Below are 18,347 nucleotides of genomic sequence, written 5' to 3'. Positions count from 1 at the left end.
TATGCAAACCACTGTTATACTTTGCCAAATGATGACCATTGTATGGCCTAGCAGATGCAAACATTACATTTTTATATTTTCATGTATAACATTTTAAAAGGGGTGATCCTATTGGTTTAGGATATCAGTTTTCTTCAAACTTATGTCAAATATTGTCTTTATGCATCCATGTAAAAAACCAAGAACATTTTCAGCGTAAATGTGATTAATTAGCACAATTAGCAAGCCAATACATTGGTACGCCCAAATTGCATGCATTGTGGTCCCGATCACTGTAAACAGGAAGTAAGGGAAAGCCTAGACTTCTCCGTAGTCCACTTGCCAATTGTGCACTACTCTGGCTATTACATTTAAGCTTAAAACTCTGATTTAATTAATGAGTGCACAATTGATAGATTTTCACAACTGATCTTTTCACTCACCGTACGCCCTCTGTTTGTTAGCTTCCCAAGTGGACTACTGACTTTGCCTTGAGAGTTAGGCCAATTTCTGGCCTAACTAAAATTGGTGATGATGTAATGCATCTTTAAAAATGAATCTGGCTTGTGATTGGTCGCCCAGATCTCGTTATTGTTTAAATCCTCCCGACGCGTACTGGTACCATTATAACTATACATGGTACACAACTATCTAGGGAATGCGGCGCTTTTGTGCTGGTGATGAACGTATGCATCTAGCGCGTATTGTACCACCATGCTTAGTCTTGTGGTTAGATTTTATTGATAAACAAGTATGATTGACAGTGTGTGAGTCCGGGGTAAAGTTCTGCTTAAAAGTGAAAGTCCATAGTCGGTTTTTCGGATAATAAACTGGCAGATTCTAAAATTAGAATTGTTCAGTATTGAAGTGTCATTATAATTATGCCATTATGATATGTTGCATTCAATAATATAAGCCTCACGTAGGGCCTATGCTTTACTTTTACTGTCACAAATATAATTATATAGCCTAAACTTTTTCATAACCATTTTATACTAGTATTTTGATGTACTAAATATCAGTATAATTTCGAGTTCAACTGAATGCGTTCATCATGATTAATAACATTTTTATTTATCAAAAATCGACTATGGCATAGTCTAGGGAAAGCCGTATTTACAGTTTGTGAAGAAACAGTGATTTTTATGTCAATCTATAGTTCACTTAGGCTACATGTTATAAAAGTGTGAATATAGCAGAAATAATGCCAACATTTAATTGCAGTCAAGTTAGCTCAATCGATAAGGCGTTCGACTATGGTGCAAGAGGTTGCGGGTTCGAACCCCCGCGGTGCCTAGTATGCTCTCGTGAAAATTGAGTTAGCTTGAGATTCCCCTGGACAAGGAACTCACTGCTAATTGTCTCGTTGTAACCCGTACGAAACTCGGGGAGCTGATCCTGGTTGCGAAGGTTATTTGTGGAATGTCTAGGGTGTGCGCTCTTGTAGCAGCAAAATCCCTGAATAGTTGTTAAATGGTTTATGGAATGATGTGGGGCCGTAGTGGTCAGCGACAACCTGTAAAGTGTGCTGAGGCTTGTGGATCAACGTCTAGGCGTTGTGCTCAGCGTAACGCACTATAAATCACCGCGCTATTATATCATAAAGCAGTATCAGTAAGCTGTTACCAACTAGTAGTATGCTTGTAGAATTTCCCGATTTCATCAAAGAAAAATTACTGCGAAATTTGCGAAATCACTAAACTTACTACCCATAATGCAAATGTGTGTGGGAAATTTCGCTAACATGGTATGCCACAATAGGGCTAAATTGACGGTTCTTTACACAATTTCTTCGGAAATAGACCAATATGGATCATCAAATTCCAGGATGGTAATGAGAAAAATAGGACCTATTATATGATATCAAAATTTCATCAACAATGAGGTAAACCGGGGATGATGAAACGGATGATGAAACTGTCGAACGGGTCACAGCTTTAAGTATTAACTACGAACCTAATATATGGATGTATTGTAACTATGACAAAAACAGCAGCAAACAGGCAAAATCACAGCCATAGCCGGATCTTAAACAAATTAATTTCCGATAAAACTGAGAAGTTAAATTATAAACAAAGTTGTAAGAAGTCGTCTTAACTAGATATTGTGTACAGATACATTCATATCATAATTTAAATACCATAACCACTCGGGTATAAGCCCACCCCCCTAGATGGGCAATTTCACTTCAAAAATGGGGGTGGGCTTATAACCGGGGAGGGGCTAATAGTTGAATTTAAAAATAAGAAAAATCTTCCCCATTTGTATGTGCCTAATGTATCAGTAATTTCTATCATCTTTGTCAATTTTTTTTTTAATTTTAAGTATGGAATGTTAATTTTAACTGATATTTTTTAAATGTTTGTTCTTAAATGAGAAAGAAAAGCACTGAATTGATTTAAGAACTAAGCCAAAATGACTACTGGGCACCCTTGTTCCCCAAGTGGTTTGAAAAACAGGGGGTGGGCTTATAGCCGAAGGTGGGCTTATACCCGAGTGGTTACGGTACATAAAAGTTTGAAGTCTGTCACTTACAACAAGACAAAACAAGAAATGTCTTTAAAAAAGACAATGCCTCCAAGATACCAGTGGGCACCTTTTGTTATTAGTTAAGGAGACACTTATAATGCTAGCTTTAAGGTAACGCTATTGGATATAGATTTTTGTCTGATTGAAATATGTGAGCCCATTCTCTCCTTATTACAAGACTGAAAATTTTAATTTAATCGGATATTCGGTTACCAAAATATGGCCTGTCAAAATGGCACGTAACCAAGAACTGAGTTGGCAACAACTTTCTTTTATTTTGTTATGCAATGTTGTCAGGTAGGCCTTATTTTCTAATTATATATGCAAGAATTATACAAAGTAAAATGTTCAGATCGGCTACAAAATAAGATATAAAACGCATGGATGCCTTTAGCAAATTTCCATTTGCATTTATAATTAATTAGGGCCCTAATCAACTTTTCTAATAAGTGGCCCTAATTAATTATGCAAATTGAAATTTGCCAAAACGCAATCGTAATTTTGTAGTATAGTGTGTGTTCTACCCATGTACCATGCCTCAGTGCCATAGCTCTTTTAATTGTATCTGATTATCTGAAATCTTTACTTTGCATAATTCATGCATGTAATTAGAAAATCATCTGGCAACTGGACTTTTCACAAATATAGAAAATAAAAAAGAAAGTTGTTGCCAATTTTTTGTTTTGGTTTCGCGCCATTTTGACAGGCCATATCTCAAGAACCGAATGTAATCTACAGGGCATAAGCTTTAACATACTATAGTATTATTTAAATAGAAAGAAAATCTAAATTTGTGCATTAGCCAATAGGGCCACGGTCACCTAAAGCCATCTCGCAATCTTGTAGATAATTCTGATGTATGAAATAAGACCTTCAAACTTTCAGATATGAAGAGTTCCAGATGCAGGCAGCCGTTTCTGTTTTTGCTGAACCATGAAATGGTATCAGCCTATATTAGTGTATGTTACTTACTTGCTTACTTCCTTACCAACCATTTGGTCTGAAATGGACATATCTTTAAATGCCACGAAGGTATGAACCCCCAAGTGGTGTCAAATGAAAGAGGAAGGAGTAAAGAATGTAATAAAAATATTTCCTAACATCTGAGGTCATCCAAGGGGTCACAGGGGTCAAAAAAGGTCATTTTAACCGAAATGCTCCAATTGAGCTGAAATTTATATGCAATGATCCTTATGACATTCTAAACATGTTAATTCAGTTAAGGTCATTAAGGGGTCAATAAAGGGGTCAAAGGTCAAGTTTTCAAAATGGTCCAATTAAGCTGAAATTTAAATGCAATGATCCTTATGACATTCTAAACATGTTTACAATATTATAAAATTCATTTAAGGTCATTCAGGGGTCATAAAGGGGTCAAAGGTCAAGTTTCCAAAAATGCTCCAATTGAGCTGATATTTAAATGCAGTGATCCTTATGACATTCTAAACATGTTTAAATATTTTAAAATTCATTAAAGGTCATTAAGGGTGATACATGTACCACAATATACTGCCAAAGCCCATGGTTCAGCTATGGTGCGGTAACCGCTCTTGTTTAAATATAAGTTGTATCAAGAGTCATTTCTTGTGGTTTTTTGACTGAAAATTATGATTGTAACGTTTCAGAGTAACAAATTTTCGTATCAGATTCTTTTATGCTTGTTTATTATATTTTGTATTCAGGACTAAAATAATATTAATATTATTATATTTAGGGGGGTCTTTTCATAGGCCATTACTTTTTTTTTTGTGTAATTGAATAAAAAATCAAAAACATTATTGTTTTGTTTTCTTTCCTTCATTTGTGCTTTGTTTTGCATCGAAAGGGCCAATATCAACACCTTGTTTGTAAGAAGTATTGTGTGGGGAAAGATGATTCTTGCATTTTATTTTTATTTTTATCTTAACAAACAAAAAGCAAATTTCTCAGTCATAGTCTTGAAACGGTCATGGGTATGCATGCAAAAATATTGCAACAGTACTCAGTAGAATGTAAAAAACTGACATACATACCACCAACATGACCAACCACGCATGGGAATTGGGGAAGCAAATACTTTAAAACAAATTATTCCGAATTATATCAACGCAATAAAATTGCAATACTTTAGTACATATATTTGAACAGCAATGAAGCCGGCCATAGGCGCGGCTAGGCGATCATACCATACATTGCAGTTCAAATGCAACATCATCATGATCATGACATGCCGTGTGTACGTTGAACACGGCACAGCACATACATCTCGTATGCAGAGAAATCAAATAGCTAGCCGGTCTTTTCAATCCCATCATTTCAACCTATTATCATGATGTAGACACGCATGCACGATGATTGCGGCCTAGTCGAGCCTAGCCTGCATGCCAGTCGGCCTGCTGATTCACCGCGTATTACATGGCACAAAAATACCTCAAATTTTGCACAAAACAATCCATGATGTCAAATTATCACATCCAAAGTGTCGCCATGAACGTCAGCTTCAACTTCTCCAGCCAAAGTTTTTCCATTGATAATCAGATTTCATGTAATCATGAAATTAAACCTTGTTTGATGTGTATTCCCATTGTCACAGCACAACGGTTTTCCGACTTGTCTTCAACGATAAAGCTGCTGATGAGCGCTGAGACTACAACCTAATAATTAAAGACTGAATTAAAAAAGACTAGTTTGCGTCTGACGTCATGACAAAGGCGCGCCGTGATTGGTTGCTGTCCTGCAGGACGGCATACGCAAGCTAGTCTTTTTAATTCGGTCTTCAATTATACAACATATGAGCTTGAAAAATTCTAATGCATAATTCATGAACTTGATAGACCCACACCATTGTCGCCACGTGCTAGGTGTTTCTAGAATCCCTATAGAATAAGATTAATTTTAATGCTAATTTATTGCACATGCTGAGGAAGCGTGATTACCTTTTTGAACATTCGGAAATGGCGATAGGCGAATTTATGTATGGCACAGAGAGGTGGGGGATATATATTGGGCTCTCGATATTGGGCGGAAATTAGAGTACTTGTCAGAATATAAATTTGTATTAATCGGCCTACATGCGCGCAGAATGTGCGGCATTTTAGGTGTCAATTTCAAAGCAAATCTACCTCCTGCGGAGGCAGAAAAAATCCAGTCGAAGACAATACTTACAATCGTTGATATCTAGTCCTCTCCGTAGCTGACACTGATGGTTTCATGGTGGATACAGCTTTGAGAAGATGTGCCTGGCTTATCTTTATCACTGATGCATCATTTTCTTTACTTGCACTAAATGTATTAGCCTGGAAATATGAAAAAAGAGAGTTATTAATCCACTTTCATAACTTCATAAATATATGTGATGCGCGACACCTAATCAAACCTTGCAAATACGCGATGCATGGTTACTAATAGACAACATTAGTAACCTCAGCATGCGTATTCTACGCAAATGAACAATTTATGCCCACACAACTACCCTATTTGTACATTACATGATTAAGCGCAAAGGGTAAATGAAAGGTAAAATTGTATTTTGTTAAAAAGAATTTGATAACATTATTACAGGTGGAATCAAACATATTGAAAAGTGATGGTTATGTATAAGGTTAATGCATCAATTATTTTTCGGGTATTGCAAAAAATCTAAACATTTTGCTTGGACCTTGGATATACCTTGGATCCAAAAGCAAACGGAAAATGTTTAGATTTTTCATAATACCCTCAAAACAACTGATGAGCAGTCATTAACCTCTAAGTAGTAGTTTGTTTTCAGAGGGGTGTTTTTTTTTTTTTGGGGGGGGGGAGGAGAAATACAAAAATATACCTACAAACAACCAACTTTTAGTCCCCAAATTGGAAATGTCCCTAACATCTTATTTTGACAGTGTGAGTGTGTGTGTGTGGGGACAAAGCCCAAGATGCAGTGGCGGCGCCAGGAAAATTTTTTCGGGGGCAAAGTGAATTTCAGGGGGGCAAAATCAACAAATTTTGCATAAAATTACAGCAAAAAGTGGAATTTTTGGGTTTTTCTGGGGGGGGGGCAACAGGTCTAACTGGGGGCATTTGCCCCCCCCCCATGGTGCCGCCACTGCCAAGATGGGAGGGGGGGGGCTTGTATTTGATAATCTATATGTTTCATTGAATAGAACAAACTCAGTCAATATCTTTTATTTGAACACTTGCATCTTCATTTTCTCCTTGCAAACACCAACCCAGTATAATATTCCTTTACGTCATGAGCCAATAAGGAAGGGCAAAGAATAGAAAGGGGAGGAATAAAACTAAACTAAACTAAGACAATGGCAGGTGTATTTATTGTTGATGTTGATATCAGTGATTCAAAAATTGAGGTTCCATATCACATAACTTTGCACACTAAGTATACACCTACCTGAGTTCCTCTTATCTGTGCTCGATAATTGTCTTTCACTACTGTAACCTGTAAGGGAAAACAAATGAGAAAAGTAAAATAGCTCATGAATACCAATGTAACATTGTCAATTATCCTGCTGATCCAAATCCAAAATCAGTTAGTGAAACTGTTATTTCCTCTCTCTCACTCGCTCACTCTCTCTCCCACTCCCACCCTCACTATGTTACTGCTTCTCTCTCTGGGGCTCTGAAGATGGCACTCGCTAGAGTTCCGAAAGCTCAGCCCTCTCAAAAGGACTTCTCTAGGGAAAGATCAAATCTTACTCATACTTCTCTCTCTATCTATCTCTATCACCCTCTCTTTCTCCACCAATGTCACACTCTCTCTCTCTCTCTCTCATAACTGTTTCTTTCTCTATATGTCAGTCTCTTTATCCTACCCTTCTTCCCTCATTCATTCTCTCCCTCACACCCCACACCCGCATACACACCTGTTTGTTTTGCAGGTCCACCAGGGTCCTCAGTAGCACCCTGATGGTGTCCCCAGTTGTATTCATACCTTTTTGGTCCACGATTGTCATAGGTCTCTGTGTTGGTGGAGGAAAACCCACACAAATCCCTGCTTGCCGGTAAAAACAAAACACCCCCATACACTCCCTTCATCTTACCTGCGAGTTGAGTCTATCCTGAGTTTCTTTAGAGGGATCAACGACCCCATCTCTGAGTGTTGGCATATAGATGAGTGGTGGGTTGTTTTTCTCCTCCACAGGACCTGGTACTTCCTCATTCTCTATTAAAAGAAGTAAAAGATGCTGCATTACTGTTCAATTTTTTTAATTTACTACATGTTGTTACTGAAGCATGCCCATCTGATTGCTTGGCATCAATTATAACTGTCCACTAAGAAATTTACTGCTTCTCACTTCAAAATTGTTAGCAATGTCAATTCAAGTTGGGTTGCATAGCCTTGAAACGCATGCATGCACCGCTCTTGGAATCAAAGCATGATACACTTGCATGTAAAAGGTGGCATGATCTAACACTCTCTCACATATAGAGATGCATTTTGATATCAGTGCCAATCTGAAGGTGAGGAGCTGTATAGATGTAAAATTGTAAGGAGCTGTATAGATGTAAAATTGTAAGCTGTATAGATGTAAAATTGTCAACTTCCTTGATTTCTTACCAACACTAGGCAATGGTCTTGGAGATCTTCTTCCATGTTCATACAGTATCTTCCACTCGGCAAGATCTTTCAAACTTGGGTTTCTGTCTCCGTAGCTAGCTTTTAACACCATCTCAATACTGCGCCTTCTCTCCTCCGGAGTCATCACATATGATGGGGTCAGTGCAGGCGTTGTAACCTGTGAACTTTGACCCATTGGGGCCTGATTGAAATTAAGATCTTGCAAGTTGAGTCTCAGGGAATCTATGGATCCCAAGCTTGAATCAGATGCATTGCCATTCTCAACGTCTTTGGCGTACAATGCAGCGTCCGTAGTACTGGGTGTGTTAGTTCCACTACCTTCAGTATGCCCTTGAAGTTGTGCCAATGTGCTGTCATTGAGAAACTGACTGATCTGTATCAGGAAAAAAAGAAAAATTTGACAGGAACTAGCACTTAGCAATGTATTTTAAATCAATTGTTTTAAAACGTTAATCTCAGAAGATTGCACTTAGCTTTTAAAAAGTAAAATTTGGTACATTACCTTTTTTATGTCATGAAATTTTTTTTTAAAGTTTGGTTCTGAAGGATAAAAGGGTAAAAAGAAAGTGAAACAAAAGTGCAATATAAAAAAGAAATCCTGCCTAGCGCAGAGCCTTTTTTCAACTAAAAAAGGCTCATACCAAACCAAGTTTTTGCATTTTCTTCTCATATATTTTGTTTTCTGTGTGTGTGTGTGGGGGAGGGGGTGCCTGCAGTATATTTGCTTACAGCATATTTCACTTATCTAGTTGCCATTTTAAATCTTGCACAATGATATACTGAGAAAAAGCATTGTCTACTCACCTCACTTTCGGATGCAAAACTCTCCATGAACGTAAGCTTCCAATCATTTGCATCCATGCTACGACAATGAGCAGGATCTAGCGCCCCCAGACCTAACGATTCATCTGCTTCTACTTTGGGTAACACATGCACATCATGTATAGCTGCTAGCTGAGCATTGTATAACAAAGCTTTCATGTCAGCCCTGTGAAGTAATCACACTGAAGAGATACAGCTCTTAGATCTACTTCAGGTGATAATGGAAGATTGCGACACAATGCTGTGATGATTTCAACTCTCTCCTCCTACAAATAGGTCAAATAAATGATAGGGAAATAGATGTATGTTTACTGAAAGTATCATATCTAATGTTAGAAATAAGTAGGGGTCATACCTTTGTGGTGGATCAAAGTATCTGCATATCCTTTTCACATACACAGGGCTGCCAAGAGCCGGTCCGCATCCCATGTTGGATTAGACGAAAAGGGTGCGAGTGTGTAAGTAGGCGCTTTAGTCTCTGGTTTGCCCATCTTCTTGATTGAAGAAGACTATGATCTGTTCTTTGAATTGCTTATTGTCTTTTATGGTCTGAATATATGTTGGCAATTTATTCCAGTCCTTTATTGTGCGGGGCACATATGAGTTTTGAAACGGTCTGTATGTGTTGATAATTGGATGCATGAGCTTGTATATACATGCTTGTATATACATGCTTGTATATACATGGTAGTCTGACACCGGAAGGGCTAGGTGACCCCCTAATTAGGCTTTATGAAGTACATTGACCCAGGAGTTATTTCTTTTACTTAGGCAGCCTTCCTATGTATTATACCTACCTCACATGTGTTATATAGACTTTGGGCCCAAGGACACTGCTCTCTGTTAACCTACTCCCTTCTTACTGCAATTTCATTTTGTGAAAGTTGATTACAATTACGTACTCCAACCCCCGGCTCCAACCCCGACACACAATCTCAAGCATTCATAAAAACAGGTGGGTGGACACACTGACACATTATGACCATGGCATAATGATGATCTTAAAAAATCACCTCTAGACAAACTGATAACTGATGCTTTAAAGGAAATCATGCATATAAAAAGCAACACAGTACACAACTTTTGTCCATTCCACACTAACTTATGAGTAACCTGTACATTAGTTTTGTAACTTTAGGTACTATTATAAACTGATTTACAGTATGCAGAGTTCTATTGCGCAGTTAGGGAGAAATCAATAGGGATCAAATTATGTTCCCTATTGCTCTTTAACCTTTTCCCAAAGCTCCAAAATGATATGGAATCTAGCTACTGCTCTCATTTATACATTAAATGTTTAGCAAACATGAATATTTTTACTCACAGCTGTTGGTATCGGACAGAAAAGGCACTTGTCCAGACGTCCTGGTCTTAGCAAGGCTGGATCAATCAGGTCTGGTCTGCTGGTAGCACCTATGACATAGACTCCTTCCAGTCCTTCAACACCATCCAGCTGAGTGAGGAGTTGATTCACAACCCTGTCTGTAACTCCAGTACTATCATGACCTCGTCTATGGGTTGTATCAAAATCAACAAAGAATTGCATTAAGGCGCTGAAATAAACCTGTATTAGGGCGGATGAACTTACCAAGTAGGGTCATTGCCAGGATAACTTTTCTCTAGAAGAGGCTAAATGACCTCATAGACACGTTGAAAAACCCTGCAAATGTCAAAAATTCAAACGTTTCGGGCAAAATCAATGCACTTTGGAAACAAAAACAGACAATTTTAAAAGGCATACTGCTAAAACACAATAAAAAAGCACAGAAAAAAAGCTGGATTTGTCACATAAGAGATCATTAAAGCATGACATGTTTCAACTAGAGATAGATACCTAGAAAATTTGTCAAGAGAAGACAAACTTTGAGCATAACTCACTCTCTATTTTGTTTTGGTGTGTTTGTTTTGTACTAGTTTGCTTGGCTGAAGGCACAAATTAATCATTGTTACTTCTTTAGGAAACTAATTTTGAGAAAAATTTTTTAGGAAACTAAATTTGAGGAGAAAGTTATCCTATTAAATGTTTGAGATCATTGGCAAACTGTTACTTTGATTAGAAAGGGAAAAAGTGATTTCCATTCAATTTTACACCTACCTTGGTGCCAAAGAGTCAAATTCATCAAAGAATAGAATGCATGGCTTGGCACTTTGTGCTCTTCCAAATAAATCTCTTACTCCCTGCTCACTTGCACCAATGTACTTGCTCAATAATTCTGGTCCCTGTGCAGATCAAAAATCGAAAAAGATTAAAAAGGTGTAGCAACATATGAGCTGATATGAAAATGTTAAACATAGAAATAAAGAGATATACTATTACAAAAATACTTCTAAATATGCATATTTTATGTTTCCCATAACCAATGCATTGCACACATTTCCTAATTTGTGACAGAAACCAAATTAATCCCCTGATAAATCACCCTGAGAAACCAAAGAAAGCAACAAATAAGTCATAAATATCCTTGAACAAGTGTAATTAAAAAAAATTCTGCCTCCAGTGTCATCTATCATTCCCAGATTTTCTAGCACCTACAGAAATTGTGCATGCATATACATTTGAGTGTTACTAACATAGTAGTATTATTGGTCTTTTTCTTAGGTTTCCAGACAACCTCAGAATGAAACAAATTTGGTAGTATTGAAACATAAAAGTCCAAAATTTATTTAATTTTACATAAGAATTAGTATATCTTCTTCAGGCATGTGATTAGGGAATTCCCAGAATGGAGGAAACTTGCGAAGCGGAACGAGCGTAGCGAGTGAAGCTCTCGCGCCTCACGGCCGGGGGTCCAGAGGGCTTCTACACTGTAAAAACCCTATTGAGGCCCTCTCAGGAGAGCAATTTTACAGAAAAAAAAGACACATAAATGAAGACAAAATGATTAATTTGAATGAAAAAATACCACTGGTAATATGGTCCGTTAAAGCAATTCTTCCCTTGGATCCATAAGATATCATGTCCCCACACAGTGAATAATCGGCAGAGAATACAGAGAGATAAAGAGTGCTCAGGACAGTCTTCATCTCCATAAGGACATTGACTCTCTTTGCAAGTGGGAAAAATCATGGCAAATGTCGTTTAACTCAAGCAACCAGTCCATCATGATTATACAATGAATGGAGTTGCACTCCAGAATGTTAAACAGCAGAAATACTTAGGGGTCGAAATCAGCTGCGACCTCAATTGGGCCCACCACATAAAACAGACATCTAACAAAGCAAATAAAATGCTCGGACTTTTGAGAAGAAATCTGTACTCATGTAACAAGACAGTCAAAGAAATGGCATACAAGGCTCTTGTGCGTCCGAAATTAGAGTATTGTAGCGCAATCTGGGATCCCTATCAGAACTCCAACAAGGCTACTTTAGAGAAAATCCAACGTCGTGCTGCACGCTTCGTCCAAAATGATCACTCCAGGAAATCAAGTGTCACAAAAATGCTGACAAATCTCCAATGGGAAACGTTAGAAAACCGACGCACCAAACTCCGCTTAACTACAATTTACAAGGAAGTTCACAACTTGGCGCCATCAAATATTAAGCCATTAAGCAACACAACCAATCGCAAAACCAGAAATTCTCATGGACCACATCTTTTAGACATTCCGGCTTTTAATAAGAACTGTTACCAATACTCCCTCTACCCCGCACTACAAGGGAATGGAATCTCCTGCCGGCAGAGACACGCGATGCTCCAGAAGTCACAATTTTTAAAAGTAAACTGGATGAAATGGACATTAACGAACTATGTAAAAGAGCTCATTTCAAGATATAGGCTGTCGTACCAAGTACCGGCGGTAGGGTGCATCAAACGCCCCTCATGTCAACCATATTTTTTGTACCTAGTGTCAAACTGTGCCATTTACATACCTGCCAACATTGTAAAAATAAAAATCTGTACAGGTGCGCGACCAGGGGTCTGTAGCGACCAGGCCATGGATCACACGCCGCCGCTCACCCGTAATTCGGCAAGATACTTGCCAACCTTTGGAACTAAGGTTGGTGTCTAATTAAGAGTGAAGCGAGAAGCTTAAACAAAACTTTGGAAAAAGAAGTTGTAGACTCTAAATTACTTGCTATTCAAGGTTGGATTTTTTTTTTTTTTTTTTGAATTAAATTTTTTTTTCTCTTGAAAAATTTGAAAGTTTTGGCAACTTTAGAGAACCACTGGACCTATTCTGAAGTGCTAAGATCATTCACAGGTAATTTGAAAAAATTTGAAAAAAATTATGAAAAAAATTAGTTTGTTATCCTTAATATGTAAACCATTATTGTTTACCTCTTCATGTATCACATATAAGATGCATTGGTTTTCCATGCATTTATAATATGTGCTACATGAAGAGGTAAATATTGGTTAATGGTTTGCATATTAAAATAACAAACTGTAATTTGTTCGTAATTTTTTCCAATTTTTTCAAAAATTAACTGTGAATGATCCTTATGATCCTAGCACTTCAGAATAGGTCCAGTGGTTCTCCAAAGTCGCCAAAAACTGAAAAAAAATCTTTTTTTTTTGCATTTTCAAAAATCGGATTCGTGCCGATTTTTGAGCTCAAGGGTCATAAAAATCGGTACGAATCCGATTAAATCGGAACGGTTGGCAGGTATGCATTTAACTAGAAAATCATCCTCTCAAATTTAAATTCAATCGAGGTCGGGAAGGGGTCCACCGTGAGCTTAAAGTTCGGACAGGGGCAACCAGTAAAAAGTCCGGCCGGCAGCTATTGAATTATATATACAGTTATACATACATATTAATAGCTGCCTTTAGTGAATGTTTTTATAGTACCTCATATCTCAGACAATACTCAATAAAATGCAAATCCATTTGAACTAAGCAAAAAAGGCAGCTATTTTCAGACATATTTGAAGTCATAATAATAGCTGCCATGTGCATGTTTCTCTATTTACAGCCATTTCTGCATGGAAAATGTGTCCATCGCATGCTGCAACCTTAAAGTTTGCATGATAGGTGCCTTTTACTTAATGACAAATCAATCAGGCAGCTATTTAGTTTTCATTACTTTATACTGAACATCACTGTGGCTGCCATATGAATAACAATGTAATAAATGTACTTATCTATGTTGCTTCAGTCTATATGATATTGGTAAATTAGGTAACATCATTCAGTTTACGCTCTCTCAGATTAGGTGTCCGTTTTCTATCTTGCTCCACCACTTGCAAGACATTTTGATAATGTTCCTAACTCTGGGCAGCAGCTAGGAAATCTGCACTGAGTTTCACGCCACGCTCTGCTGCATCATTTACCACATTGAGCTACATTGACGGCTCTAACATTGCTAAGCGATTGCAGATAAACTGAGGACTCGGGCCAAGTGGCAACATTGTCTGCTAGGAATTTGTCATTGATCTGCAGGATGTTCATAGTGAACCTTGCCTGCAAAATCAGCTAGGACGACTGTTGACTAAGTGATATTCTCAGGGTCAGGGAACTTTGGCTTTCCAAAGCCTGCGCCAAGCGAATATATGGCTTTAGTGCTGCTGCATCAGGTTTAACTCGCTAAAGCTTGTCTGTATTGTACTGATACCTTTCCACTGAAGAGAGCAAGCAGTGCAGATACATGTACCACAGATGTCTGCTCAGGGCTTTGTGGGTTTGCGTGCACTTGTTGCAACACCGAATTTGATATCGGCATACTGCAGGGGGCGCTTGTACAACTGAAGATCATTCCATGGCGGGTCAGAAGCAACACTGCATGTTATCCAGCAGGAACTTTAGATTATTGTTGCAAATACAACAAATTCACATATCTTTGGTAGCTAGTGCTTTGTTGTCACAGTGCCTTGCGGAAGCTGTTCAATGTGATTCTGCATTAGAGAGATTTTGATACTATACAACAGTTTGGACATACATGACTGCTTGAATGTAATTGATTGGCCCGAGTCCTTAGCTTTACTGCTATCGCTTAGCAATGTTAGAGCCATCAATGTGGTAAATGATGCAGCAGAAAGTGTCGTGAAACTTATACAGATTTCCTAGCTACTGCCCATGTCTTGCAAGTGGTGGAGCAAGATAGAAAACAGACACCTAATCTGAGAAAGCATATCATATGGACTGATAAATATTAAGCAATTTATTACATTGTTATTCATATGGCAGCCACAGTGATGTGCAGTATAAAGTAATGAAAACTAAATAGATGCCTGATTTATTTGTCATTTAGTTAAAGGCACCTTTTAGTTAAAGGCATCATCATACACAAACTTTAAGCTTGTAGCATGTGATGGATCCATTTTCCATGCAGAAACAGCTGTAAATAGAGAAACATGCACATGGCAGCTATTATTATGACCTCAAATATGTCTGAAAATAGCTGCCTTTTTGCTTAGTTCAAATGGATTTGCATTTGATTGAGTATTGGCTGAGATATGAAGTACTTTAAAACTTTCACTAAAGGCAGCTATTAATGTGTGTGTATAACTGTATATATAATACAATAGCTGCCGGCCGGACTTTTATTGGTTACCTCTGTCCGAACTTTAAGCTCACGGTGGACCCCCTTTCCGACCTCCGATTGAATTTAAATTTGGAGGGGATGATTTTCTAGTTAAGTGGCACAGTGTGACACTAGGTACAAAAAATATGGTTGACATGAGGGGCGTTTGATGCACCCTAACCGGCGGTGTTTGCACAGTATAGAGCAGAAGCAGAAGCAGAATATAAGCTTTACCGGCGACACCAATTTTTTTGATACCATTTTCCTCCACCGTACAGCTCAATTCGCGACCATCTTTAACATGTATTACTTTCACTTCGTGATCCAGTCAGCTCCAGTGGAACTTGTTTTTCAGATCTTTATCAACTACGCCGACGTTCGCGTCATTTTTCTGAAGCGTTTTCATCTTGATTTTGGTTCGATACCGATAAACAAATCCTATCGTTCACGCAATATCAGCATGTCAAAATTAAAGATGGCCGATCTAGATAGAATGCAAGCTTATCAGTGATTGATATAAAATTGGATGGTTTGAACCCAATGCACAAATTTATTGGTCGAGCTATGAGTTTTAAAATATTGGACGAGACGTAGTCGAGTCCAATATTTTAAAACTCATAGCGAGACCAATAAATTTTGCATTGGGTGAAATAAACCATCCAATTTTATCATTATTATGTTTTCAGAATCTTTATTTTAAGACAAAATTCAATTTTTTTTTTCAGTAATTGTTTTTTTTTTAGATTTTTGTCCTATTTCCGGACTTTTTTGGCCCCACTTCCAGAATTCCACAAGTTTCCGTAACATTTACATCAACGGGATTCATTTCACCAAAATTTATGACGATTCAGAAGCGCTCAGAAGTCTCAAAATCCTTTAGAACGTATTGTAAAATACATTTCACTAAAATTATTTACTAATCTGCAATTCCCAGAGATTGCCTACCAAAACTAGAGAAAAAAAAAAAAAGAAAAATCCCTATGTCTCATGAAGTTACGTATTGTCCGAAAGTCGTTCAGAAGTTGCGAAATGATATAATTGAATTATGAGGGTTGGAAATATGAAGTAATAAAGTGTTTATAATAATATTTGATAGGCAATAAACTGATAAAGTAAAGCTTAACTTAAGCTACAAAATACAGAGTGCAAGCCTGCAGTGCAACTGTGCAAGAGCCAGTGCAGTGCAGTTGGGTGGACTAGAGCTATATTTGCCGATTTCATAAGCTTATCTAAAACCCTACCGTGTCTGTGCTAACATCATTCAAACCTTGCAGAGTCTTCAATTAGTTACAAAAGTGACATTTGGCAGGTATAAATCCTCTGGTTTGGTCAGAAAATATGATAATTTTCGATGTCCGAGGCATGAGAGTGCCGAATTCTGCAGCTTTTACGTGGTTGTTAAGCACCGGTTTTACTGCTTTTTTGTACTTTCATTACAGATAAACGGCAAACAACATTAATTTCTTCATTTCTTAGCAGCTGAAACATGCATTTAGTACACCACAACGTTGATTTTCAAGCCTAGAATCATGAAATTAAACATCTCTTTCCGCGTCCTCAGAAAATCAAATTCTCCCGGTTTGACAGCAAAGTAAACAAAATCGAGTTCATGAATGAATAGTCTCATTCAGTGCGCTTATGTTCGCTAGTCTCACATACGGTCGTTGCTGTTTGCAACACGTTAAAATTGGCGGCAAAATCGGTGATTTTAAAAATCACGGGGATTGGGATCCAGGTGGCGCTAAAATTGGATTCAAATGCATCCAATATGCTATTTTTTTGACGTTTTAAACTGTGTGGAGAGGTATAGGAAGCAAGATTCTGAAAACATAATAATGGTTCATATCGGCAAGTGATGTCACAATGGACCAATCATAGAAATCGTTAGTACGGTTTTGCCATACGAGCTATAAAACCATCTTTGGGCGACTTTTAAAATAGTAATTCATGAATAATCGGCAGTTTTTCCATTCATGTTCGCAGGAAAAACACATTGGGCGAATTTTTGCGTGTTTTTTTTCGGAAAAATCACATGCCTGCTTCTTACTTGAAGGTAAGTACCTGATATAATCATGGAACATATCAGACACCAACTTATTACCAAAGTAGGCTGGAGTCAGAAATTTTAAAATGACCCTTATGCATACAAATAAATTTGAATCTGAAAGAATCTTACTGAGAGTGTTAAAACATCTTTACCTTGATGCTGATGAAGTTGAGACCACATTCCTTAGCAACTATACCTCCTAGTAATGTCTTGCCAGTACCAGGTGGTCCATAGAGGAGTAGACCAGACCGCAGACGTAATGGACAGCTAGCAAACAGACCGGGGTACTGAAACAATGACAAAAGACAATCTGGTTAACACAAGGTTGGTAGTAATTTAATTGCCCAATTATAACATCATTATAAAATATTGTGAGCATTTTGTTGAGATTGCAATTTTAATAAATTGAAGTAACTTACCTTTGCAGGTAACTGTAACGTTTCAACCAACGACTGCTTCACTTCTCTCAAGCCACCAACATCCTCCCAACCTAACTCCCCTGCACTATGTAGTGGAACATCCCGTAGGCTTGACGGTGTGTACTGATTCAAGGCAACTTCAAAATCTTCATTGGTTAGCAAAATTTCATCATAGGGGAGAGCAGAGTCTATGAAAATAAAAATTAACAGAAAGAAAATATAAAGACATAACAAGCACAGATCAATATGTATGCATAAGTGACAGCACATATCGTGAAACCATTGTATGCATAACCAAAAGTAATGCTATGCGTAGAATGTGTTACGGCGCTTGACCCATTATTTTGAATATTGGGTTGTGAGGGTAATAGAATGCTGTTTAAGCATTTCACAGGTGTACCAGCTTTGTGGGTAAAAGGAAAGTACATGAATATACCTACATGTAGCTACATACTCAAATCCAGTGTGAAAATAGTGAGTGGATTGGAAGAAGGATTTAATTATTCCAGTTGAACCCCCTATGGAACATATGA

General features: G+C 37.7%; 1 protein-coding gene across 1 annotated transcript in view; it reads right to left on the bottom strand.

Annotated features, from left to right (window-relative positions):
• Positions 1–18,347, bottom strand: part of LOC140154921 (peroxisomal ATPase PEX1-like) — a 44,081-nt gene that overhangs the window by 2,107 nt on the left and 23,627 nt on the right. Inside the window, 10 exon segments of the mRNA XM_072177582.1 lie at positions 5,653–5,783; positions 6,875–6,922; positions 7,524–7,645; positions 8,042–8,435; positions 8,867–9,048; positions 9,051–9,150; positions 10,209–10,395; positions 10,980–11,104; positions 17,548–17,682; positions 17,815–18,002. Coding sequence (XP_072033683.1) covers positions 5,653–5,783; positions 6,875–6,922; positions 7,524–7,645; positions 8,042–8,435; positions 8,867–9,048; positions 9,051–9,150; positions 10,209–10,395; positions 10,980–11,104; positions 17,548–17,682; positions 17,815–18,002 — 1,612 coding nt within the window.

This window comes from Amphiura filiformis, chromosome 6, assembly GCF_039555335.1.
Source record: "Amphiura filiformis chromosome 6, Afil_fr2py, whole genome shotgun sequence".
Classification (NCBI taxonomy): Eukaryota; Metazoa; Echinodermata; class Ophiuroidea; order Amphilepidida; family Amphiuridae; genus Amphiura; species Amphiura filiformis.
The sequence above is the reverse complement of the archived record's forward strand: the minus strand, read 5'-3'. Positions and strand labels throughout refer to the sequence as shown.